Genomic DNA, 25,779 nt, shown 5'->3' on the forward strand with positions numbered 1-25,779 from the left:
TGATTTACTGATTTTTTTTTCAGAAATATATTAATTCAAGCCTGACTGTGACTTTATAAGTGATATTGCAATTTCAGAAATATAAGTATCATCAGGTGCTTCAAACCATGTTATTTGAAAGAAATATTAATTGCCAAAGATGTTTACCCACTTGTAACAAACTGAGTTGATTCATGTGCATCCTTGGAAAAAAAAAAAGAAAACCTTCAACTATACATTTCATATTTTAATTTGACACAGGAGCTTTCATTCGTTGACATATTTACATCTCATATAAACATTAACAAGTCAAATTATAAATACAGTTCAAGCAATAATCCACCAGACTCAAAGAAAGAATTAATTTGGCAACAATACTTTATTGAAGTTATTTATTAATTGATGTACAACTGGAAAAAGGTTCATGGTCACAGGGCCAAATGATTTTTATTTCATGTGAATTGACAATTTTCAACATGAAGGTGGAATTTAATACAATTTTGATTACATTTACTTAATTACATTATTAAAATAGTAATAAAGCCAAATGAAAAACAGACAAACTTTAATGCTGCAGACCTACATATGCTTATTCCGTAAATGCAATCCAATATGAAAACTACAAGAGGATACATATTTTGTGTTGCCGTTCAGGGTGTAGGGAGTTCCACTAATATATGCTTCAAAACAAAGGAAAAGACAAAATTCTCATTATGTATCTTTTCTAAATGTGCAAAAGTGTACTTTCATTTGCTTTATGCTTTGCTGCTCAGCAGTTATTTTGTATTTCTATGTGGAGGAATCAGCATGTTGCTGCCAAATACTATTTCACCTTACGTCACTTCCAAAATGAATATTACATATTTAATATTTTGTGTTTTTCCACTTAAGGAGCATTAAAATCACTGTAAATATTTACTTTTGCATTCATGTGGTTCCCCCTTTTTTCTGTTTAGTGATGTATATTTCTGGCCTGTTGGGAACTTACTGTTTATTGATGGATGGCAGTGGGTCTGAAATAGCATTTTCCAAACCATAATTCATTCTAAACACTTAAAAGTGGCATATCGGAAAGGGGTATTGTCAAAACAAAGCCACTGTGAGGAAAAATGAAAACATTACACTGCGTTTCAAACAAATCGGGGCCAAACCATGTCATGGATTTTCTGCTAAACACCATGAACTTGAACTTCTAAGGAACTTGGGTTTGTAATTTTGATGTCCTCTAAAGTATTCTCACAATATATTTTAAAATACCACAAATTTTCTGGACTGAAATTCCCAGGTTTATCTGTTAATTTGTGGGTTAATCTGATATCTCAGAACAAGCTTTTTTTTTTTTGATCGTCTAATACAGACAGATGATAAGAAGCTGCCACGTTTTAATTTAATTATTGCTCCTGATCTCAAGTTTCAGGTCTTTAATTCGGCTTGGTGTTTATTTTATGAAACTCCCAAAAATTCAACTGATCTATAAAAATGTAAGCTTCAGAGCAGAGCTATCTTGTGTTTTTCATTTTACCAGGATAAAACAAAAATCCATTGAGATTTAAAACCTCTTTTACAAGGGATTAAAGGGATGCATACAGAACGTGCAAACAATGTGAACCTATAGCATGGTCTTAAACATCGCAAGGATGAGAAGGTGTTTAGCAACATGCGCTAAATCTATGTCTATCTGCACATTACATTTCATAAATATAGAAGGCATTCTGAGGAATTTAGTTTTCTTCCAGCACTAAAACTAAACTCAGGAACAATGCTGAATCCTTTTTTTCTCAATTATTTGGATTTTTCATAGTAATGTCTAATGCATTTATGGTTTTTCACGAAAAAAAAAAAAAAGGCTAAGGTTTTTTTTTGGTGCTTTGAAGAAAGCATTGTATTCATTCAACACGTGTGGAGTCACTATGCAGTATGCCTTTTAGTTATTTTAATTAAAAGATACGGAGTGGGAAGAAAATGGCCCGACGAAAGGTCTTCACAAACTAAAGGTCACTCTCTCCGTAGAGGGCGGTGGAGAAGGCGGTGTAGTCCAGCGCTCCCGGTGGAGCTCCAGGCCCTTTGTAAGGAGGCATCCTCATGATGCAATACTCCGCCTGTTCAGGAGGAAGCTCCCGCCTGAGTTCATCCACAAGGATGTAAGGCTACGGGGGAGAAAACAAAATTGAGTTTAGGAGAGATGCTGCTGGCCACATTTGTCTCCATTCCTGCTAAAGGTATGTGAAAGTTATTTGAAATAAATTCACCCTTCATTGTGGTTTCAAGTTTTTGTTTGAGTATATTTATTCGATGGAGGGTGTGAATTGTTGAAACACGGCAGATATATATATTTTTTTCAACAAACTCACCAGGGGGGCAGTGAGAGACTGTCGGCATCAATTTGAAAAATTGGCTATATATATTTTTTCCATTAAAACTGGCTCTGTCTGCACACACTTTCATTCTTCATGTTGAGGTGAACAGGCAAAGGCAGAAAAGATATATACAAATTGGCAACAATATGTGGAAGGAAATTAAGTCCGTTTGTAAAATCTGACTCCTGAAAAGAACTATGAAAGGATAGTTTTTAAAATAAAAATAGAATACATCATGGTGAATGAAATAAAGTTTCAGGATTTCTGCAAACTAAATCCTAGAAGAATACTGGTTTTGTACCACTGGACTGTTTCTGTACAGATTTGGCGACATTTACTCAAGATTATCTTGGTGGTAGACCCAGTAACAACCCACTGTAATTTCCCCAAGAGGTCACCAGATTGTTATTTAAATCTTATAGTATTCAAAAGCTTTATGATTTCATGAACACTAATGAGGTTCTCAGAGCTTTTGGCATAAAATCAGGCCCCTAGCATCAAAAATTCAGTTTCCAAGCAGAGCCTTTGAAAATATTCATACTTTGTTCTCACTAAATCCACATGAAGTGCTTGTTGTGGAAAAACTCAAGTTGGGGTTGAAGGTGTGGTAGAATTTAACAAGCTTTACATTTTTACATTTGTGATTTTAGGAGAGATAAACCTTCAGACCAAAACAACCAGTTGTCATAGAGATATAGATGGCAACCAGTGACCTCAAGTTGCCGCTTTTTGCTGTTTGGAGATATATTTTACTTCCCTTAGTATTTTGTCATTCTCAGAAGAGAAAGATAAATATGGGTTCTTGCCGCTCTGAAAGGACTGGGCCTCTGTATCATTTGTATCTCAGAAAACAAAGTCAGAATTAGAGATGTTTAAAAAAAAACTCCAATAAAGTTAAAAAGAAAAATACAGATGAAAATGCTTCAGTTACATTTAATTTAAATGGATTAAGCCACATGTAATTTTATTTAAAACAAATATTTTTTAACTTGAAATCTCTGAAAAAATTAAAAATAAGGGGAAAAAAGTTAAAGCTTGAATTTCTCTGAATTGCTTCGCATGATATGCAGATGCAAGAAAAGACAAATTCACATTAAAACTTTTCACATATTGTTAACGGGCGTATGAGAAATTTGTGAGGGTGGACAAAAGTGACTCTGGTACTGGATGTTGAGATCATGAGCACAATATTAGATGCTAAGCAGGGCGACGGCATGGAAACGATGACTGGAAAAGAAAAGCTTAAAATATCTGTTCCGGTGCCAGCCAGCCACCGCAGCTCAAACCCACACACCTTATCAGCTGCCAAGATCCGGAAGGATGCCACGACCTGCTCGGCAGTGTCCGTATCAGCCGTCTCTCTGGTCATGAAGTCGATAAAAGACTGGAAAGAGACGATCCCTGTTGCATTTGGATCCACCAGCATCATGATGCGTGCAAACTCCACCTCTCCCTGAAGCAGATATTATTTCAGAGTGAGCATGCGAGCTTTCGCGTACAGTGGACAAGAATGGAAACAGCTGATAATGGAAGATGTGCAATACCAAGTCATAACCCATTGAGATGAGGCAAGCTCGGAAGTCATCCGTTTCCATCGCTCCGTTCTTCTTCTGCAGTCAGACGAGCCAAATGTAAAGGGAGCAGAGAAGTCAGATAATATTAAAGAACTTCATGTGCTACATTGAATGGATCATCCAGTGTCTGGCAGCAACACAATGAAGCAGAGCCTGTGTGTCAAAAAATCTTGCAGCATCAACTGTTGTAATGTCAGTGAATTTGGCTTTAAAGCGCTGAACGGTTGTAGCTACCATGCTAAAATCAGTTATCTGAAACAGAATGTCATGCCAATGTGAAAAATACTGAAACCTTATTGATTACTAATATCAGAAATTAATAGTAAGATGGTGCAGAATATCACTAAAGGCTAGAAATAAATGGAAAATTCAAGTCACAGCAGCATGCTATGCTAAGATAAGCATACTCCCTGAAGCTGTTTAAGATTAAAAAAGAAAAAAAACTCAAGAGGAATATCTTGGGTGGTGTTGCCCTCAGGTACAAGGATTCCTCTGGAAACTGGAGTAAGTCGCTACCTCCTCCTGTATTGTTGCCGCTGCTTTTTATAATCAACTCAAGACAGCTAGAAAATGACCCATGGAGTATGAATGGTATAAGGTTGTACCCTGTCAAAGTGATTGAAAGAAGATCTGAACTCATTCATCTGCTGCTGGCTGATGCCCTTGGCATCCCGGGTGAGGATCTGGGTCTCAATCTCATTAATGGTTCGGGCGATGGTGGTGAGAAGCAGCTCCCATCCCACACGGATGTGCTGTAAATATGGTGGCAGAGCAGATATGTTAATAGGAGGAGAGCATATCTGAAAATACTGGATGGTTGTGTTTTTTTCAAACACTGCAGTGCCTAAGAAAATGTTACATAGCTTACGCTTCTTAAGATCTGTCTAATGTTACAACCACAAACATCAACATATTTTAATGTAATGTTACGTTACCAACACAACCCAGAAGTTTTTCAAAAAGCTGTTCATATAGTATTACAGATAACCATCTACAAAATATGACTATCATTAATATGCAAGTAATTCCAGTGGTCGCAGGGTTTTAGGCAGGTTGCCAAGCCATCCCAGGCCAAAACAGAGATAAATGGGATGCATAAACATGCACACAAATAATCATACCAAAGGGCACTTTGGAGTAATCAATTAACCTAACACTTATGTTAATAGGATGTGCTAGGAAGCCAGAGCACTTGGAAAGAACCCAAAAATAAATAGGAAAACTCAATGCAGAAAGACCCCATGGCAGGAGTCAATAACTAGAGGCCAAACAAGAGTCCCAGAGTAATTATGATGGAGCTGCAGCTCACATGAGAGAGTATGTTGTCAGTACATTTATAAGTCCTGTACTCCTTATATTGTGGCAAGTAGAAAGTCATTGTGACAGGAAATCTAGTTTGCCACCATCTAGGGGTCACGGCAAACATGTGGAAGCAGTTGATTAAAGTTGGTCAAGAGAAACTGAAATTGACCGTCTGAGAAACATCACAACCAATGACAGCACCATGTATGTCTTCTGCGGACATAGAAACTGGTCAGAGCTTATAGAAAAAGCCAAAAGGGTTGGAAAAAATACTCAGCAATAGCAGTAGGCCAGAAATGCAACTTCCTGTAGAACAACAAACCTAAACATAGAACCAGGTCAGCAACACATTGGTTTGAATTAAAGCATATCCAAGTGTTGGAACATGCACAGCCTTGAAAGCTCGTGTTCAGATACGTTTAATTAAAGCAATATAATCTTTAGCAAAGAATAAAGAGGGAAAAAAAAGTCTGTCTTGATTTGCAAAACTGGTTAAACATATCCCAAATCAGAACTGATGAATAGCAATGCATGCCACACTTTTCAGATTTCAAATTAATTTAGAAAATCTTGTAAAATGTTCTTACTTCACAATTACTATAAGTACTAATTTGAATTGGCCAACCCTCAAAAAAGCTTTATAAAAATAGTGAGGTTTGTGGTTGTAGTGTGAAAAATTATGAAACTTTCAGCAGTAATGACACTTTGGCAAATAACCTAGACACACACATACTGGTAAATATGTTAAAAAATTTACTTTAACACATGCAATTAAAGCATTCTATTCATGATTTTATTTATATATTCAGAACTAATCCACCCAATCCTGTACCTCCATGGTGTAATTGGTGTGTTTGTTATCAAAAACCAGTGACTCTTGGATTAGCTGGTGGTCTCCTTCCAACTTGTCAATGTTGGGCTTGTATGCAATGATCACATGCTCCATTTGCTTCAGCTGGGTCATCTGGTCCTCCAGTGTGCCACCAATCTCCAGAGAGCAACGCCCAATTTCCTGTCCAGAAAAAAAAAATAAATAAATAAATCACAGTGTGCAACAGGGGCAATTTAATTTTAAATTCACAGTTTTCTCAAAGATACCACAAGCCACTAAAAAAAATCTGAGTATGAAAGAATTGATAAAGTTTTGTAGGCACGATGTTAAAAAAAAAAGAAAGAGAAAAAAAAGAGTGCTTAATTAAGCTATTTAATTATCAGCTAAAATCCAAGAAGAACCTTGCATCTGAATGGTATAGCATTTAAAATATATATTTTTTTCATATTAAAGTTTTGGAAACCTCCATCCTGGCCTGAATCCAGGGTCCAATCAGATTGGCCTGGGCAGCAAATTGACGTCTCAGCCTTTCGTGGGCATGCTGGCGTGCCATCTCTTCCTGGAGGGAACCATCTCTCTGAGGAACCAGCTTCTTTACCTATGAAACACATATGAAACACTTTTTACTAATGATGAAAGCTGAGAAATTTCTCCCTAAGAAGAGATTAATTTTAAGTACAAGATATTACACATTATACAATTACAAATGGATTTCATCTCCTAATTACTGCGTTTAAACACCAACATCTATGCACCTCTTCTCATAATTAATCCTTTCAAACAAGGAAATAACCAGCAGCTGAATGCCAACAACTGAAGATAATGCATGCATGCATGCATGTGCAGGTTTTAAAACTGAACTTACCTTCTCCCACTTATTAAGAAGCTCCTCCGTCATTATGGTGCTGTAAGGGTTGATAATGTTGGCCTTAATCCCGTAGCTTTGTGAAATTCTTTGCACCTCATTGTGGATTCCTAAAATGGCTTGTCTCTCTGTGTCTGCCTCAGGCATAGTGGCTTTGAACTGCTCATGAGCAGCAATTAGACTCTGGAGAAGATATACTGATGTTGGTCTTGCTTGGGTCGTTATCAATGAGAGGGCCATACAAATGTGGGGAGTGCCGAAGTCCTACCTGGACCTCCTCAATGGTGTGAACTATGAACATGTCCTGCAGATCCTCCATGGCTCCTTCCATCCAGTTGTTGAAGGGAGCTGACCTCTTTGCAAACTCTAGGAACAACTGGTCAATAGTTTCCAGCAACTTCTCTGCGCGCTGAGAGGATTACAAGATATATATTTTCAGAATCAAAACATGGCTTATGGAATGCTACACAGGTCAAAAATGTATACACACCACTTGAATTTCTTGCTGTGTTTTTCACATTAAATCTACGACACATTTGTAGGGGATTTTATGTTGTAGATACAAGGATCTCTATGGTTTTAAAGTACAAGAATTTTGCTATGTGATTTAGACACTTAAAATAAAAATCTAGCAGGTATTTTTATTCAGCCCTCGGTACTCATATCTAAATAAGATGACTCCAGTTAAATTAATTACAATGAAGCAGCTAGAGATCTAACGCCAAGTGAGAATCTGTCGCAGGACTTTAAACTGATCTCTATCTGAAATGATCTAAACTATTTTACATTTTGTAAATAATTTTCAAAATCATTTCAGCAGTAGCAAAAGACTCCAAGACATATTGTAGCAAATTAAAAAGATGCTAAATTCTCAAACTCAGCACTATTTTATAGTTGATTTGCCATGTAGAGCCCAAGTTTGTATTTGTAATGTGGCAATTTGAACAACCTCACAGAGGAAGGCACATCTAAAATCCAAACATCCTCTCACCGGTTTTGCTCAAAGCAAAAGGTGGGAGGAGAGGGTGAGGGAGTCTTATGCCATTTTGGCCACGCTAATCCCCACCACCCACTAAACTCTGGCTCAGTCGTTAGTGACGAAGCCTCTTCCCCACAGGCATGAATATGATGTGGAGCAGGGGCTTGGACAGAAAAATGACCCCTGTCACTGTCATTCAGATCTAATCCTTGGCACTTCTCCCAGGTCTTCACACATTTGCAGGTCTGGAATGACCAGCTTGGATCAGAGGAAGTGACTAGTGAGACATGAGCCAAATTTTCAGTAGAAATACATTTGTACTCTACAACTAAAATTTTGAAGGTATTTACACTCTTCAGGTTATCAGAACCCTGGGTGGGTTCTACATAGACGTGCAAATGTGTTTCTTAAACATCAGCACCCTCTGGTGGAGATTTGGCATGTTTTCAGGAATGGAAAGCCTTAAATTACACCTCATCACAAGTAAGTAAAGGTTTTGTCTCACCTCTAGTGCTTCTCTCCTCTTCTGAGTCAGAGTTCCCAATTTATCCCACAAGTCACAGATGCTTTGGCAACGCTGGTTTACAGAGGCAATGTCATGGTAATCCAGCTCACTAAAATGCATGGTTAAAAAAATAAAATAAATGAATGTTTTTGGCCAGAGTCACCTACAAAATAGTTTACATTAAATAACCAAAGCCACTTACAAATATTGGATCCAAATTTACAGTTCTTAAATGGACAAACACTTTTAGACAACATTGAAGCACTTTCAAGAACCACACAAACATTCAAAGTTGCTTTTTCCCCTCTTTATTGTAAGTTTTAAACCACTTCAAGTCAAGACCATGGGTGTAAACTGCAGAAATTACTATAGCTGCCTTTAACCCTCAATTGTCTAATTCTGGACTTGATAATCAGCTTTTCAGTAAGCCAACACCTGCTAGCTAGAAACCTTAGCTTGGCTGTCAATACCAGGGCCTTCAGTTGCAGGGAAAGGCTATTCTTCATAGCCAACTTGAGTTGTATAGTCTCCGCCAGCCTCGTAGTTTGCCTGCATGTCTGACACAGTACCATGAGGAAGCCACCCAGTCAAGTAGTAACACATGTTCGGCACAACCTGGTTCAGGTATGGCAGTGGCATAACTCCAATTGGCATCCCTCCTGCACTGTAAAGGTACATTGGGACGACATAATCTTCCATTTCATGCTCCAAGTCACCCTGCTCGTAGAGGGAGTTGTAGGGGCTTAACTCACCACCATGATAAGAGGATTCTTGATATGCAAGGGGCTCAGTTTCACCCTCTGATACTTCTTGCTCTGGGCCTCCTTTCAAAGGAGAAGGGTCTTCTGGCACAACAGGTGGAAGGCTGGGGTCAGGTGTGAGTGGAAGATAAGAGGCAAAGCTTTCTAGAGGCATTTCACCGAGTTGTGCAACAGCAGCTCTGAATGGGTCGCTTTCATGCTCGTTAGTGGTCAACCCCAAAGGATCCGTACTTTCTGGACTTTGAAGAGGCGACTTCCTTTTGGGAGGCTGAGCCATCCATCTTACAGGATCATCCTCTGAGGTTAGTGGATGAGCAACCATTTCCTTTGTTGGGGTATCAGTGTGGGTTTGAGCCTTTATCAAATGATCAGCCAACCAGTTACCTGTAGATCCTCCTAGAACTGGAGGAGGAGGGGGGAACATTTTAAAATGGCCAACTTTCCAGGGCACCAGAGGCATTTCAGGATTGGAAGGAAAAGGAAGTTTCTTTGCAGGGTCAACCAGCCACGAGACTTCAGGACTTTCTGGATTTGAAGGTGATAAAGGAAGACTTTCAGGAGGGTCAACAATTGAAACTGGAGACTCTTTGAGATTTTGAGGAGGAGGAGTAATTTCTTGAATCTCAAAAGGATTTTGTAGTTTTGGATGGGGTGAAAGCTCTGTCAGAGATGCAACTGGCAGCGACACCACAGAGCCTTCAGGATCAGAAGCAGGGAGGGGAAGCTTCTTTGACACATCTGTTGACCACATACTAGCAAGTCCTTCTGGCTTCAGAGCAGGAAGGAGTTTGGAAGGTTCAGGCACGAGAGAGACCACAGGTCGTGTTTGATTGGAGGGTTGCAAAAATAAACTTTGGTGTTGGGGTCTAACAACCATCCATGATACAGAAGTACCAGCTGGATGAGAAGACATTGGATGGAAGTCTTCAGTCTTAGCATTTTGGGGTCCAGGATTCACCTTCCCAGTTGTCTTGAGAGACTGTCCCCAGTCTGTTGAGAGAAAATAAGTTAGAATACAAAAAAAAAAAAAAAAAAAAAAAAAAAACAAAAGGGGCAAAGAAATTGTGGAAAGAAATAAAAGTAGCAAAACCCACCATTTTGAACAGGAACAGTGTGGACACTCCAGCTGAATAGAACAACCAGGAACAACTGGCTAGAAAAAGTAAAATGCACTGTCAAAATTTTAAAACATAGAAAGTTTGACTTGAAGAAAAAAAATTGCCATCAAACCAGTCCACATACCTTGCACAAACCCAGGAGGCCATTTAGCTTGTCAGTTGAACCTTCTCTTGCCTTTGTCTCAACGCTGCTTAAATAATCACCAGAAACACTCGGGAGCCAACTTCAGACTGAAAGCTTAACAACACACAGGTGCCTGCCATGCACTGCTGATTGAAATCCCAACAGGCTCTAAGAAAAGCCTTTTGTTCCTACTGCTTGGATAAAATTCAGTGACAAAATATGTTCTAAGAACAGCATCAATAACAATTAGTTTATATTTTGAAAGATAAGATTTTTAATTATTTTTTTTAATTGTTGTTTATGCTGAAACAAAAGCAAGCCTGCAGCAAACAATTTTAGAGTTTCACCACTACCTTTGTATTTTAGAATCTGCAGCATGTTTATTGTCTGAGAAATTAGAGTTAAAGCTGAAGCACAAAATACAACTCTCACTTTCACTGCAGCTTTCATGAAGACCTGTGGGTGGCTCAAAATGAAGATTTTTCAAAAAGCAAATATATTTTTATCTTACTCCCATTTTTACTTAAAAGTAACTAATTATGTCTCATTTTGTTGTACATACCTGTTTAAGTATTTGTGCATTTGAACTGATACTTAAATTTTGTTTTGCATGTGCTTTACTTGATTAAACGTTTTATTATTGTGCTTACTGATGATTGTTTTCATGCTTTTTATATCCTGAGGACACATTAAAATCATTTTGAATTTGATAGATTTTTTTTTCTTTTAAACTGGTCATTTGATTTTTCTTTTTTAATAATATTGCCGAGCTTAAAAAAATGAACATGGCTCGAGATTTAAAGATGATTAGCCCAGAAACATTTTAAATGTAGAGTTACAGAAACACTTTACAATTACCGGTTAATTGTTATTCATCGTCTGAACCTTGTAGGCTAAGTGTAGACTGTTGCCAAATTGCAATTTATATAATATTTATAAGACAGAACCTTAGTATTGTCCTCTCTCTGATTCAGAGTGACAGATGAGTGCACACATCTGGTACAAGGACCACATACTTTAGTTCCTGTGCAATGGCAGCAATCTGCTCCACTCTGTCCTGGTGGGCTGCCAGATCACTCTCGAAGGCCTCATGTTTTCGAAGAAAAGCTCGAACTTCTGTCAAAGTGGCCGACTCATAGTCCTTCTGGATGAGGATCAGCTCTTTCCCTGAAGAAACCAATAAGTGAAGGTGTCTGACATAAACAGAAGCCAAAAACATCTAAAATGAGAGCGTGATCTGAACTTTGTTCAGGAGTTAATGATTTACTTTTTTTTTGTACAAAAATCCAGTTTCCTTCAGTTCTCTTACAAACATTTATGTGTTCACTGATCTTTTTTTTCAGTGCATGAGTTTTTGTTCACTTTTTTGCCTGCATGTTTCTTCTTTGCAATTTCCCAGGTTTGCATTTTTCTGCTCCAAATTCAATTGGGTAGATTGTAAAGTTCTGCAGGGGGATCTTTCAAATGTAGACCGATTTCCATAATTAATTTTTATGGTTTTAAAGAGACAAAATCTTCAGTTGGTAAATGGAATAGTTTTGTGCCGCATTTGTAAAAATGACTCTTAAACCAAAATAACTTTGACTCAATATTTCATACTTTTTTCAAGTGTTGCATCAACGTTTCAAAAAAATATCAAATATCAAACTGAAACCCAGTTTGGGAAAAACTAAGTAGATACTAACCGCTGGCCCAGTTCTCGTGATTGGTGGCTTTTTGACGAAATTTTTCAGCCAGGTGATCCAGCCTCTCAAGTCTGCGGATTTCAGTCAGAAGCCACTCCTCGAAGCCTTTCTCTGCCTGCTCCAGGCCCTGCCAGGCACTGGTTATATCCTGAGAACACATTAAAAGTGCATCATAGATTTCTGTTTTTTAATTGTTATAGGCAAGAGTTCAAATCAATCTTGTTTGGTGCTCTGCATGCTCCATTTCCCAAATACAAAGTAACTTAAGCTAAAAAAAAAAAATACAAAAATAAAAAATAACTTATTTTCTAATAATAATGAGGAGAAAAGAAGCTTACGACTTACAGAAACCATCTTCCCTTCTGAGGGCATAAAAGCAGGACGGTTGCTGATGCGTAGCTTGGTCTGTAGGGTGTTAAAGTTAATCTCCAGCTGGCATTTCTCCTGAACTTTCGGGGGTTTGTGTTGGCGTCTGTAGTCCCTGAAGTCCTCCAGCTTCCGCTGCATCTCCGCCATGGTTTTTTCCGCAGTCCGGTTCTCCAGCCAGGGAGTGGTGCGACGGATCCACTCCAGCAGCTGGAGACAAAATGTAGCTAACTTGGAGGCCGGGAAAGCTTCTTAAGAAAATCTATGATGAATAATTAATTTCTCCTCCAGGGGCCCTCAGTATTATGGAATATAATGTAGAAAGAACTGAGATGTCTTTTTTTTTTTTTTTTCTTTGAGCTACGTTTATGGATCCAAAAAAGAAAGACAAGAAACTTTACCTCACTGGCCAGTCTCTCATACTCCTCCATCAGTTTCTCATTCTCTTGATTAACACCAAGCACCTTGCAGATCCTGTTGGCCGCCGTCTCTGCCTAAGGGAACAGAGCATGACAATAATGTATTTAAATCTGCAGAATGAAGCAGCAAGGCTTGTCCAACGATATGTCATTATAAATACATAAAATAAACCATTTTGCTCACAGCCTTTTGGCTGATCAGCAACCCACGTCCAAATCTAACTGACAGCTTATTTCTGCACCCTGCCATGTTCTTGGAAAGCCTTTGCGAGAATAAAATAAAAAAAAGTGTGGTAACAGGACGGATTCCCAACCGATACCTGCTCGGCTCCAGCAAAAGCATGGTAAAAGCAGGAGACGTAGGTCATGATGGCTCTCTCATCTGGCTTGGGAGTGTTGATGATATCTGAGCCATACAAGCGGAGCAGAAAGAGAGAAACAAACAGAAGAACAGCAATAAAAAGAAGACTTATGTAGAAATTGCATAAATAAAACAATAAGAGAGCAAAGGAAAGACTCAAAACTTTAGAATTTCCCATGTTAGTGGGGTGTTTCTTGGGGAAGTATTTAAAATTAACATTTGTTAAAGCCAAGACACGCTGGTTGCTACTCTGAAACCCTTTATCAGATGATAACATAATCTAATAAATGCATGAGAGAAACATTCTTAAGTTTTACTCCTGTAATTATTCAACCTCCATCTGTAATGGAATATGTTTGATCTGGAAATACTGATGCCTTAGAGGAAATATCAGTTTTAATAACCTCTTTAGATATTGAAAGCTTAAAGCATTCTAGAAAAAATGGGCAAAAGTAGATTATCACAGGATGTTTTGAATTGTTTCTATACGTAAAATAAGCAAAAATGTCCTGGGGACTGAGGTTTGGGTCAAAGGGAGTGTTTCTCAAGCTTTAAATCACTAGTAATACCTCAGCATGTGCTACTCTGCCTACGGACATTTCAGTGATGCTACAATCAGTTGTGGCTGTTGGTTTATGATGAACAAACCATTGTTTGGCTAACTCTCTATCACAGTTAATTAATCCAAATTCACTTTTATAAAAAAGCTGAATATCCCAATTTTCTCTGAATGCCACTAACGGCAGCTTAAGTACACTAGTGACGCTTGTGTCACAGTTTGACAACCAAGAATATTTAAAGTTGTAGCTATTTTTTACCACAACCATTTTGTCTTTGCTTCTGCTCTCTGACACTGTGTAATATTGCTTCTGAAACCAAATGCATGTAAATAATTAATTGCCGTTCACAGCAATTCACACTGTAGTTCTCAGAGATAAAATCTGAACGGGGGAAAATTTAAATTAGCAGGTCAAAATGTTATGAATACAGATGGTCAGAAATGAGCCACAAAACCTTGATCATTCCATCTCTAGTAAAAAATGGATGGCAGGATTTTATTTTTGGGACTTCCAGAGAACAATACCTTCTGCGTCCAGCATTTTAGGAATGTCCAGGTGTTTTTCAGCTATGTCGAAAGCCAGGTTCAGGTTCCCCAGAGGATCATCCTAAAAATAGTAAACAAATTTCTGCATAGTTACACTCAAGGATAAGGGTTAAGGACACACAGGGAGCAATGTTGGCTCATCTAATGCCTCCCATGCAGCTTTAAAGATTATCTCAAGCTTTTTAACGAAGAAAACTGTGAAATGTCAGTGTGTCGAGATGTGAGATGTAGAAGTTGTCTGACTTCTAATTTCTATAGGTTTATTTCTGCTGAAAAAGGCACACTTGGTACTGTTAATGGTTTTAGTTTGTGATGTCACAAGAGATTATAATGGACAAGTTCGGAGAACCTTAAGACTCTGAACTCTTTAAAGTATTAATAGAAATACTGCTACTTTGAATGCAAATATGTATAGAAGCTAAAGCTGGTTTAAAGTTAATTCAGTCAACTGCATGTGACTGAATTAACTCTTTACAGCATGTAACTTTACCGTATTAAAAGCCGACCTCTTTTTCTCACTGTTTCTATTTTAAGTCAGTGAGGATTACCAAAATTATTTCTGCTAATTAAATGCAAGAATCATCAGAAAGATTTATTTCTCAAATTCAAAAGTTAGCCATTATTTAACGAATACTCTGTGGAATTGCTTACTTAAACCGTATGACTTGGGTTAAACATGTAAGGTCTCCTTCCACAAGTTTCTCACAATATTTAATCATTTTTGGCCCATTCTTCATGATAGAACTGCCATAATAGGGTCAAGTTTGTAGACCTCATTACTGATTTATTTAAGGTCTGAAAGCACTGCATCTATTTTTTAATCATTTTGACCACTTCTCATTTTCTGCAAATAAATACTAAATTTTACTTGGAATTTCAGAGACATGTTGTCAATACTTTATTTTACTGAAATATGTACTCAAAAAAGCCAAATCAGATAAACTGATCATTTAGTGTTGATATATAAATAGATTTTTTTTTCCCAGAGCTGTAAATTTTACTCCGAATCAGCGTTAGGACTGAACAGTTTTCAGGTAAATCATCCAATTGTAAAACTAAGCTTGTAGTGACATCACACCCTTTTGCTGGTAAGTGGGCCATCAGGGAGAGAGGAGTGCGGTAAAGAGATCATGCCATCATCCTGCTGCTATTGTCCCTGTGAGAGTGTTTTAAAAAGGTAACAGGTGGCCTGCGCTACATTACATGACAGGGCCAGCTGCTCACACATCCAAGTGTAGACCAGATAGATGCATGGAAGGATGAGTGGCAGACTGGTGGGATGGACAGACAGATGAACGGACAAAAGGCTATACCCTGAGCTTGTTGTTTGTGTGCGAGAGTCTGACAAGGGTTGTATCAGTAAGCTGAAGTGAGCTTAATGAACATGTTTCCACAGAGCCAGATTCAACAGCTGAACGGCTCACAATGTAACTGTCTCCTGGCAGCATGAGCGCAACTGACAGGCGGAAATGTGACAGAGTGTATTAAAATGTACAATAAATGGCAGAAACAAAGTGGCAAAATGGCAGAAACAAACACTGTTTTGCGGAATTGCCAGCGATTTCACTAACAATTACCAAGACAATAATTCTGCAAACGTCTTACTGACATTTGTGGACTGGCACCCTGGAACAAGAGAGCGTGGCATGACGACATGGGCAATACCAAAGGTAAGTCTCGGTTTGATCTCTCCAAATACCGAGGCTCATGTTTCTGGGAACGCTGAGGGTCGACTCCGTGTCAGCGCCAATGAGCCCTGTGCTGAAAACCAAGTGCATCCGTTTCCAAAACAAACGAAAATGTCACTCTTCGTTTCCAGGGCTGGTGTTCCCCTGCTCTGCATTTACACCATGAGGATACTCTCGGTCTGGGTAAAGTGAATGTTGCTATTTGTGATTGGGTATGCAAGCTTTCCTTAGCCACAAGATCTAATGCGTTTTCAGACCTTGAGAATTTAATCTGGACTTTTGTACTTGTGGAAGCTGTTTCACCTGTCATCCAAAAAGCTTGTCCAGTGTTCAAAATTGTATAAAACATCTTAAAAAAAAAAGAAAAAGAAAAATAGGAATTCCATTTTTGTGCTCTCATATGACACACATAAATTAAAAGACTGAGCATTTACTCTGGTTTAATCAATCTAACATTCAATAATCTTTTACAAGCTGCAGTGGCATTTGTAGCCTTTGGACTTTTCGCATTTTCGCTTAATAATTACAAACATAATAATGTTGTTTCCATTTCATAATTTGTGTTACTATGCATTGCTCATATAATCCCAATAAAATGTTGAAACATTTTGGTTAAAACATACAAAATTGAGAATAGTTCAAGGGGCATGAATACTTTCGCCAGGTAGTGTAAGTTTATATGAGCTTTAAAGAAAGCCATTGTATTATGAGACTTGAAGTAGAATACTACCATCCAACATAATGCTAATGCAAGCATCTCCTCTTAGCCTGGTGAAAATGTTAAAGCTTCTTCTAAGCGTAAATATAATTTCTCGATGGACTGGTCAAGACCCTTTCCAGTAAATGCTCAACCGCTCACGGTTATGGCCATTAAATCTCATCTCAAGGTGAATACAATTGGCTGCACAGAGACAAACAGTTTTTCTTTATGCTACTCAGAGAGGAAGTGTGCGGCAACAAATCAGCTATGGCTGAGGCTAATGAAGCATGAGGTGAGACTAAACGAATGCACTTAGGATAAAAATGTGCTATGTTAGGCTGAAAATTAGGATATCAATAAAACCATTAGCCAAACAACATGCATAATGTGAAAATTACTTAAATAGTAGCAAATAAACTTGTTTTAGGTTTAGGCCACAGGTGAATACCTGGAATTACCTCTGAAACTAAACTTTAAATAGCACAGGAAAAACACAATCCAGCAGGCAGGAAGGTGTATTTAAGAAAGAAGGATTGTACAACTCAAATCCTAATCATTAAAAGAAAATAAATAAATATCATTGTTATTTTTCGTCAGCTCACACAATGTTAAACGTGTTAATATTACTTAAATCTGCGCGTTAGTTGGAATGAACCAAACACGCAGAACCTTGTTGAGCTTAGAGAAGTCGAGGAGGTCGGGTCTGTGTCTGTGTATCAGGGCGCAGAAAGCTAGGCCATCCTTCCAGCTTCAGCAGCCAACAGGCAGAGAAAAACCAACAAGTCAGGTGAGACGTGAGATTTTTGCAGCTGAATTTCAGCAGTAAGCAGGGACAATGGAAGCTCCACTTGGCTACTTCTCATCGATGCTACACTCAAGTTTTTAAGTTCTTGAGAGAATATTTTTTGCTCTCTCTCTGTTGAAGAGATGCTATACTGCTTGAGTACGAGGACATACACAAGCTATGAATAACATGAACTAACACTGCAACAAAAGAATAAAAAAGATTCACCCGGGAGGTTTTATTGCTGAAACTCACCTGACATGAAAGTTTTGGACATTAACATTCCTGTAGGGAGCTGTCTTTCTTTGACACCATAGGAGAAGTCCTTCCTTAGCAGATGTTTCTAACAAAGCAAGCAATTTAAAAATTGAAAAGGAAGTTTTTTATCTTAACATGCAAAACTAATCAATTATTTAAATAAGGGCATTGAGGTACAAAAGTCTTAGAAATATTGATCTGATGCTGTCTTTATTTAAACAAACTATTTTTCACATTTGTAAAAATTAAATCTGAATCAGTAATATTCAGATATGGCTCCAATTTAATGCACAAAATTATATACTCATTTTCTATAAACAAAATGTTGTCTTTACACTGATAGCAAGACTCAACTGGGCCATTTGGTCCCAAATTATATGTTCCGATTCACATAATAACAGGGACAGAGACTACAAACAAATATCACTGTTAAGACATTTATGGAAAAATATATTGTACAATTGTGGGGAAATTCACCAATAGTTGTTTTATAATTGTTTCTGAAACCCATCCCTGAACCAATTATCGGACTCTCAAATAACAAAAGCATGGCATTCTAGTCCCAGGTAATTCTTAGCTGTGAGTTCTGATGTGCATCTGATCAGAAAATTGGGGAAAGATCTTGTTCTATAAATTAACTTTTTTTTTCTTGTCAGTTTTCACTCTGTTAAGATCAGTTTTGCTTCAAATGTCCTCAATGTCCAACTACCCATAATCGTACCTTCCACAGATATGTCCTGAATGGCAAACCGGAGGATGATGGTCCAAATCATTCCAAGAGTCATCTTAACATTCCCATCAACAATCTCTGTAATCCAATAGCAAAACAGTTACAATTCTTTTGCAGGAGAGAGACAGATACACAAGACTTCATAAACAATAGTTTGGTGCACATATGCTTTGTCTTTGTTTGACTTTTAAGTAAATAATGCTCCAGCAATGCTCCACTGTCTTACATATGACGTAGTTTTATCTCCATCGGTCAAGCTGCTCACTTTTTGTATGTGATCGGCATGATGAGCTCCACAATTTAAAAATATAATATGTAGGGTATAGAGGCGGCACTGCTACCTTCATTCTATGCTTTGCAGACACTGATTGAATGCACTCACTTCGGTATGCTAAGTGCTTGATGTTTCTCCAATAGGAAGCCAGTTGAACCAATTTTTATTGTTATTATTATTATTTCATTTAATAGCTGTTTAACCACTTGGAGGCACTCATGGGATTGGTTTAAACATCAAACTTACAACACAACAGGATCAGGAGATCATTGAAAAAAACTGAAAATGAGATGACGATCTAAAAAGTATTCAAAAAGTGTTATGCATGATGTACTTTTTATACTATACACTATACAAAACAGGGTCCATCATAGTCTACACACACACCTTATAGTAAAGATAGAACCTAAAACAAATTGAACTTCATTTCTTCACATTTGGACCTGCAATAAAATCATGCATATGGTAACATTGCTCAAGCTACATGACAGTAGCTTTAGCAATAGAGAGATGTACGATGATTTGTGTGACTGTACCTTCTGCTCCGATGGAGACCAGTTTGACCCCTTTACTTGTGATGAAGTCCAGCGCTTTGTTGACATTAGCGATCTTATGAAACCGCATCTTCCCTCTGTCGGGTTTAGGTAACCTCTCTCCTACAGGCAAAATGTGATGAAGCAAAAATGTCAGATTGGGAAGAATCACTTGCACTTACAGGAAAAGGATGTTTCCTGAGGGACTCAAACCTGAGATGACTTCCAGGAGCAGCATGAGCTTTAATCCATTTCTGAAGTCTTCCTCAATGTTTTCAATCTGGGTCCCAGCCTTCCTCAGGTGAGAATTGCACCATGCTGTGAAGGTCTAATAAGAAAGGGTCACACAAGTCAGCTAAAACAAGTTTTTGAATGAATTTCATTTAATAGAAAGCTTTTTCTCACCTCTGTTAGACTTAGTTTGTAAGATGAACTTCCCAAAGTTTGAAATAAATGAAGTTCAAGAAGTCCAATCGTAAGTTTTATGCTTTAGACATATTGAACACAAACAGACAGTGAGAGCACCTTAAGTCAAAGCAACACTATAAACAGGCCATCCTTCAGTGACACTCTAATTTCCAGTCTGAACTTTCCCTGCAATAGTTCCTCTGCAAAGACCTTTTAAACTACATGTGCTGTATGCAGAGGCCTAAAATGCTGTAAACCATTCTAAAACAAGATCATTGTCTTCCTCGTATTTTTATAAAGTCTCTCCATGAACAGGCAGCAAGTTCTCAGCACTGAGCAGATGAAAGCCAGGGAACCGGCCAGAGCGCATTCCAGTTGATATAAGGCCTTAAATTTAGACCTCTCTGCTATAGCTCACGATAAGAAATGGAAAAGGGAAAAAATAAACTCTAAATATCTCTATCAACATCAAGGAAAATATTCCTCTTTGACTTTTTGTTGCCATTTTACCACTAATCATACAACATGTGATCATATCTGAAGATAGCACCTATTTCAGAATTCAGGTCAAATTTCAGGAGGTAGAAGAAGAAGGAGGAAACTTTAAAACTATAACAAATATTACTTAAAATCAATTCTTAAACTTTATTCTACATCGTGAAAAAATGTAGAATAAATGAAAATGTTGGTGTCTTGCAAATAACAACAATGCTATCGCTTTTGGACAGCAAAATAATAAAATTGCATTAAATGTTTTAGATCAATAAACACATTTTAATGTCACATGATAATTTACAATAATTGACAAAGAAAAAAAATCAAACACACTTGACCCTATGCAAAAATTTTGTGGCCACATTAAATCACAAATTACCAGGATTCACCATATTTGTAGTTAATTTGTATTAGTGACACTGAGACCTGATTACTGCCAGTCCTGCAGAAACAGTGTGTCTGCAAAAAGTATGAAAAAAATCATCTTAAAATCATCTTATGCACCACCATAAAGAAATTCAGTAACAAGTGAAAAATAAGGTCACATCCATTATATGTGAAAGAGTTTAAACTGCATTTCTGAAGTTCTGGAAGTCCACAAAGCCACAGTCAGAACCATGATACCCAAAGAAAGAAACATGTAACAGCAGTGAACTTTACCAAAAGTAGCAGGACAACTAAAATTACTGAAAGAGTGCATGAATGACTGATTCTAGAAAGCCCTGTAAGGCCTCACTGCCAGAGTAAAGTTCCTAATAAAACAAGCAAAAAAACAACAACAACAATAAGAAGAAGAAGAAAAACAGCAAATGTTCACAATCATTTCTAGCCAGTCTGATGAAAAAGAGCAAAATGTCATCAGACAGTATCCAACAAACATCTCAAAGAGATCTACAAATTTTGGAAAAATACTCAGCAGATTGATAAGACAAAAGAGAAACATGGTGGCACAACCAGTTAATAGCACAACATTTGGTTTGGAGAGCTTATTTTCCTGATAAATTTAAAAATTTGAAACTTTTCACATTCTCTGAAAACTGAGAATGCAAAAATTTCCAATTTTCACATTCTCAGATAAATTATTTAATCAGATACTTTATCTGTGAGGGAGCATATACTTTCCACAGCGTTTAGTGTGTGGTTTTTAAGTCATTTTGGTTTAACAGCTGGTGTGATTCTTGTATATAATGCCTTTGGATTATACCTCCAGGGAGATTGCTTTTATTGCAGCCTATCTGTGGACCTGGAATCAAGACCCAGATTGAGTTAAACTTTCTGAATCTTAATGAAAACAGATAAAAGGTTCTTTAGTTTGCAGAGTGAAAATCCCTTATAAGCCCAGTTCATGTGTCTGGTATCTTATCTCTTTACAGTTACTTTGTTGTGAAGAAATTGAGTGGACTTAGAAGCTTTTCTAGCAGAGGATGAAAATATTCCTACTGTTATGAAAACCAGCGTTTAAATAACTAAGCAATAACTTAGAGTTATTGCCTTAGTGGAGCTTTACCTTCCTTTCAAAGAGACAATTCTTCTTCCTTGTAGATGAAACATTCTTACATTTCCTACCTGTCAAGAATGTCTTTAAAAGGGCAATGAAAATAATTAGCACATAATTTTTATTAGAAATGGATCAATAAATGATTTGCAGTTTGTTCTTAAGCTGTTCTAATAGATGACAGCTATTACTTTATTTATTTTACATAAATAAGATAAATAGAAAAACAACAACCACATTTTATATTTGCTTTACTCATTTACAAACTAAATGTATTACAAATAAAACTACATCCATTTTGAGCCTAATGATTAAGGGCATATGCATAAATGTGGGTGGTTTTGTAGTCTGTTGGATTAAATCTACTTGTTTTGTTAAATAACCTGTGACAGTTTAGTTTATGCATTTTGATTTATTGAAAATAGATCTGAATCAGTAGGTCTAACCTAAAAATAATACAAACATTAGCATGTGAAGTGTTAGCTGTGGTGAGCAGTAAAACGTCCTTCAGGAAAGACTTGAACTCATTTAGTTTGAATTTACCAATCTTTTTTTTTCTACATGCACTGAATGAGACGTTTTACATTCCTGGTCCCAGTAGGACCGCATTTGCATGTCCATCCAGTCACTCAAGCTTCTCCCTTGGGTGCCGGTGCAAAAACAGAATATTACAGGCTTACAGAGTGAAGGGCATCACATTCCACACTGAGTGAACCCTCCCCGGGGTGTATGTGACATTGGGCGGCTGTCCTACTTGTTTAGAAAAAAAAAAAAAAAAAAAAAACGTTGCCTGCTTCTCCTCTAAATTGAACGCAGTCGCAGCTGCAGAACTTTCCTAGCCGCCCTCCTCATCCTCTCCCAAACCATTGCCTAGTGACGATTGGAGCTAAAAATATTGGTGAGATACATCCAATGAGTGACTAGTGTCTCTGTGTACTCATGGGGTCAGAGAGGCTAGAAAAAAAATCCTCACTCATATTTTTCCTGATTTATCACATCATTACTTAAATCCACAAGTCAATGTTCTTCTTCTCTGTTTGACCATGGTGATGGGACTGACACTTTACAAAAGGTTCCACTTTTGTCTGGTCAGTCCACAGAATATTTTGCTAAAAGTCTTGGGGATCCTAGCTGGACTGGCCTTTGTGTTCTGTTTTAGTCAGTTCTGGAAGGAAAATTAGGCTTACAGTGTTTTAAAAGCTGTTCTGAGCTCTTTTGTGACCTCCAGGATGCCTAGTGATTACTCTCTTGGAGTAATTCAGGCAGCCTGCCCAATCGTGGGAAGATTCGCCGCTGTCACTGTCATCTTAATTTATGTTGTCAGATAATTCATGTTGTCCTGTTTACATTATTTCTTGATTCTGCAGGCCTGGCAGAAATCAGACCTGGTTGTGCCAAGAAAAAAAATAATCTCGACTGTCCTAGAAATGTGGTTAATTACTGCTTACCCCTGTGTGACAGCGACTCAATCACTTTTGCATATTGTCAAGTTCTCATATTGTTCAAAGATCACAAATAAATATGTCACAAAAAGACCCAAGTACAAAAGTGTGGAACAAGGTGAATCGCTTTACAGAGCCATGTATGATATTAGATGTTTTTATTGTAGCTTAAATGCAGTGATGCTGCTGTGTAGTCACAGTTGTCACACAATGAGAATTTCATGCTTACTCTGAGCTGAGCACAAGACAACTTTATGGTTGCTGAAAAATAGGAAAAAGAATAAGAAACGAAACTATCGTTTAGCTTATTCCTAAAAATACACATTTTGTCAGTGAGGGGGTTATAAAGGACACTGCGGTGTTGGAGGTGCAGTTTTGAGGCCCAAGCCAACTCTTAAAGCTCAGAAAAACCAGGATTGGCGGCGTGGGAGGCCGAGGCTATATCGGGTTGAGCTGGTGCTGGTAAACTCCAACACATTTCTGTCTCTGTCTCTATAAACAAAAGAATTCCCCAACCCAAGGACGCTGGATTAACCCCACTATAATGCCTTTTGGTCCCCGGTTTAAAATTAGACGCAGCGTCCATTCTGATCCGGAGAGCGTCACCATGTGCTGGAAGCATCTGTTGACAGCTCCGCATTCCGGGCGTATCAGTGGAGAGGCGGCGGTCCGCGGAGCCGCTGGAGCGGCTATTGTTAGACAGTTTGGTACCCGCCGCATCCGTCCGTCAAAGCCGCCCTCGCTGGACTCCGGCAAGCTGACGTCACTCAAGGAGAACGGCGCCCGGAAATTGTGAGGGCCGCCCTTCAAAATAAACCCTTTGACGAACGCGTTCTGCTTCAATAAATGACATTCACGCGTCACTTCTGCGTTTTGTGTGAAATATTGTTTTAGTTGACTAATGCATATTATATCTAATTAGTCGTGTTCATTTTTGCATCACTTATAATTGTTTAAGTTGATCATAGGTCCTTTGTGAATACTATGGTATTTTGTTTTTTTTATTTATTTATTTTTATTTGCAAAACACATTTGCATTTATTATTTGATCGCTAATTTCAGTCACCTTTCTACCTCAAATTGATTATTAGCTCTTCACCTCGCTGGCCTTGATTGTCCCTGTTACATTGGTATAATTTCATTGCAATGAATAACTGGCATTTTATTAATACATCAAACTTCCTATGTTGCCTAAATAAAGCACTGCAGTCTAAGATTTTTTTCTATATTCCCTTTCAGGGTCTACATGATTTTGGACAATTAGAAGTCTTCTTACAACTTCTAATCGGGGGAAAGAGTGAATATTTCAGTAATCAGAAGTGTTTTAGACATTTAGGGACAAAGAAGAAAGCATCACTAGATTTGTGTTCCTGTTGCTGTTTTAAATTATATTTTTTTACTGGTATTTTTCAGTAATTTGGATGAATTTCAGTGTTTATGGGTTATTTTAACACATTCTACATCTGTTTAAAACTGGTTGCTCTTGAGAATAAGAGCTCATGTCTCAGTGACATTGACCTGTGTAAATAAAGGTGAAATCCTTCGCAGCAGGAAATACTTCAAACTGTCACTGTATCTTATCAAATAGACTGACTGGCTAACATCCCAGTAAGTCCACTTAAGGAAATGTATCTGGAGGAGAGTAGTGACTTTGGAGGTTCAGGCTGTTAGTCAGCCTCAACTTCAAACAATATGAAACCATGAAACAATGCAATGTAGAGTGGAACGGTTTTTGTAGGGCATATATTTATCAACATATTATTTGAATCAGTCAATTGTTAATGTGTATTTTTCCCAATTTAAATGAATATTAATAAATTCTTATAATTGTTGACACTTATGGAGCACCTTAGGATGGATTATTCCATCGGGTGTTTTATTTTGAAAATATGTTAACCGGAAAATTTATCGTTTTTTCCAAAGTTGTACAGTTAAGGCGACTGCTTGATGTTTGGCAATGGCTTATTTATTTAATTTTTAAGGAAAACTAAAATTGATTCAGATTTTTAAAAAAATTAAAATTATAATATATAGTCACTATTCTCCTCCAGATACATTTCCTTAATAAATGTTATTATGACAAAACCTCTGTTCGCTGTTTATTTATTTATTTTTCTTAAAAGTAAGCAACGTAAGCGAAACCAGTTTCACAATTAAGGAAACAGACATACTTTCCTCTGCTGTTGCTCCCAGGCGGGGTCCAGCAGCATGTCCCTGTCCCATTCTTCTTCCTGCAGCATGTATTCATCCTCGTACCCGTTATCATAGTGCACCGTTGTCTCTATTTGGGTCATCATCGTGCACCGGTGTTTTTCTTCTCTCGAAGATTTTAGGTGAATTAATCCTGTCGATGCTGATTTAAGGTAAATCTCTCTCTGTTGCCTCTCTCCTCTCTGTGCCTTCCTCTCGGCCTTGTCCTTCCGACCTCACAGAAGGCTGGATGAGCCAATGACTGTGATTAGTCCTGAACCAGTGGCGTTCTTCAATGAATGACACCGCGGGCGAGCCCCTCCTCGTGAGGCCCCATGCACGCTCTGATAAGCCTGCTGGGAATAATAAAAAGTATTTATTGTTTGATAATGCTGCTTATCAGAAGAGGTTGACCTAATAATTGAAGTAGTTCTTTTTTTCTTCCCAAAA

General features: G+C 37.8%; 1 protein-coding gene across 2 annotated transcripts; it reads right to left on the reverse strand.

Moving 5' to 3' along the window:
* Positions 1-339: 339 nt before the first annotated feature.
* Positions 340-25,610, reverse strand: actn2b (actinin, alpha 2b). Of its 2 annotated transcripts, XM_055029706.1 has the most exons (21): positions 25,311-25,605; positions 19,513-19,627; positions 19,303-19,422; positions 18,484-18,570; positions 17,760-17,847; positions 17,390-17,468; positions 14,312-14,393; positions 13,187-13,272; positions 12,849-12,941; positions 12,427-12,657; positions 12,082-12,229; positions 11,413-11,563; positions 8,394-8,502; positions 7,178-7,318; positions 6,910-7,092; positions 6,508-6,642; positions 6,045-6,224; positions 4,516-4,662; positions 3,881-3,946; positions 3,631-3,789; positions 340-2,126 (listed from the first exon to the last, which is right to left on the reverse strand). In XM_055029706.1, the coding sequence occupies exons 1-21, from the start codon at positions 25,434-25,436 to the stop codon at positions 1,968-1,970; spliced, it is 2,685 nt and encodes an 894-aa protein (XP_054885681.1). In that variant the 5' UTR covers positions 25,437-25,605; the 3' UTR covers positions 340-1,967. The 2 variants fall into 2 exon arrangements, with proteins under 2 accessions (XP_054885681.1, XP_054885680.1); XM_055029705.1 differs by lacking the exons at positions 340-2,126; positions 3,631-3,789; positions 3,881-3,946; ... (4 more) ...; positions 7,178-7,318; positions 8,394-8,502 and adding exons at positions 8,523-10,144; positions 10,249-10,307 and having other exon boundaries at positions 25,311-25,610.
* Positions 25,611-25,779: the final 169 nt, after the last annotated feature.

Source organism: Poeciliopsis prolifica, unplaced genomic scaffold, assembly GCF_027474105.1.
Source record: "Poeciliopsis prolifica strain line A6 unplaced genomic scaffold, Auburn_PproV2 SCAFFOLD005, whole genome shotgun sequence".
NCBI lineage: Eukaryota > Metazoa > Chordata > Actinopteri > Cyprinodontiformes > Poeciliidae > Poeciliopsis > Poeciliopsis prolifica.

Excerpts from the sequence above, each read along its gene's own strand:
- actn2b (XM_055029705.1), bottom strand. The coding sequence starts at position 25,436 with ATGATGACCCAAATAGAGACAACGGTGCACTATGATAACGGGTACGAG. Across the intron at positions 18,571-19,302 it reads GGTCTCCATCGGAGCAGAAG|AGATTGTTGATGGGAATGTT; the intron begins GTACAGTCACAC and ends ATTGGATTACAG. Across the intron at positions 10,145-10,248 it reads CACTGTTCCTGTTCAAAATG|ACTGGGGACAGTCTCTCAAG; the intron begins GTGGGTTTTGCT and ends TTCTCTCAACAG.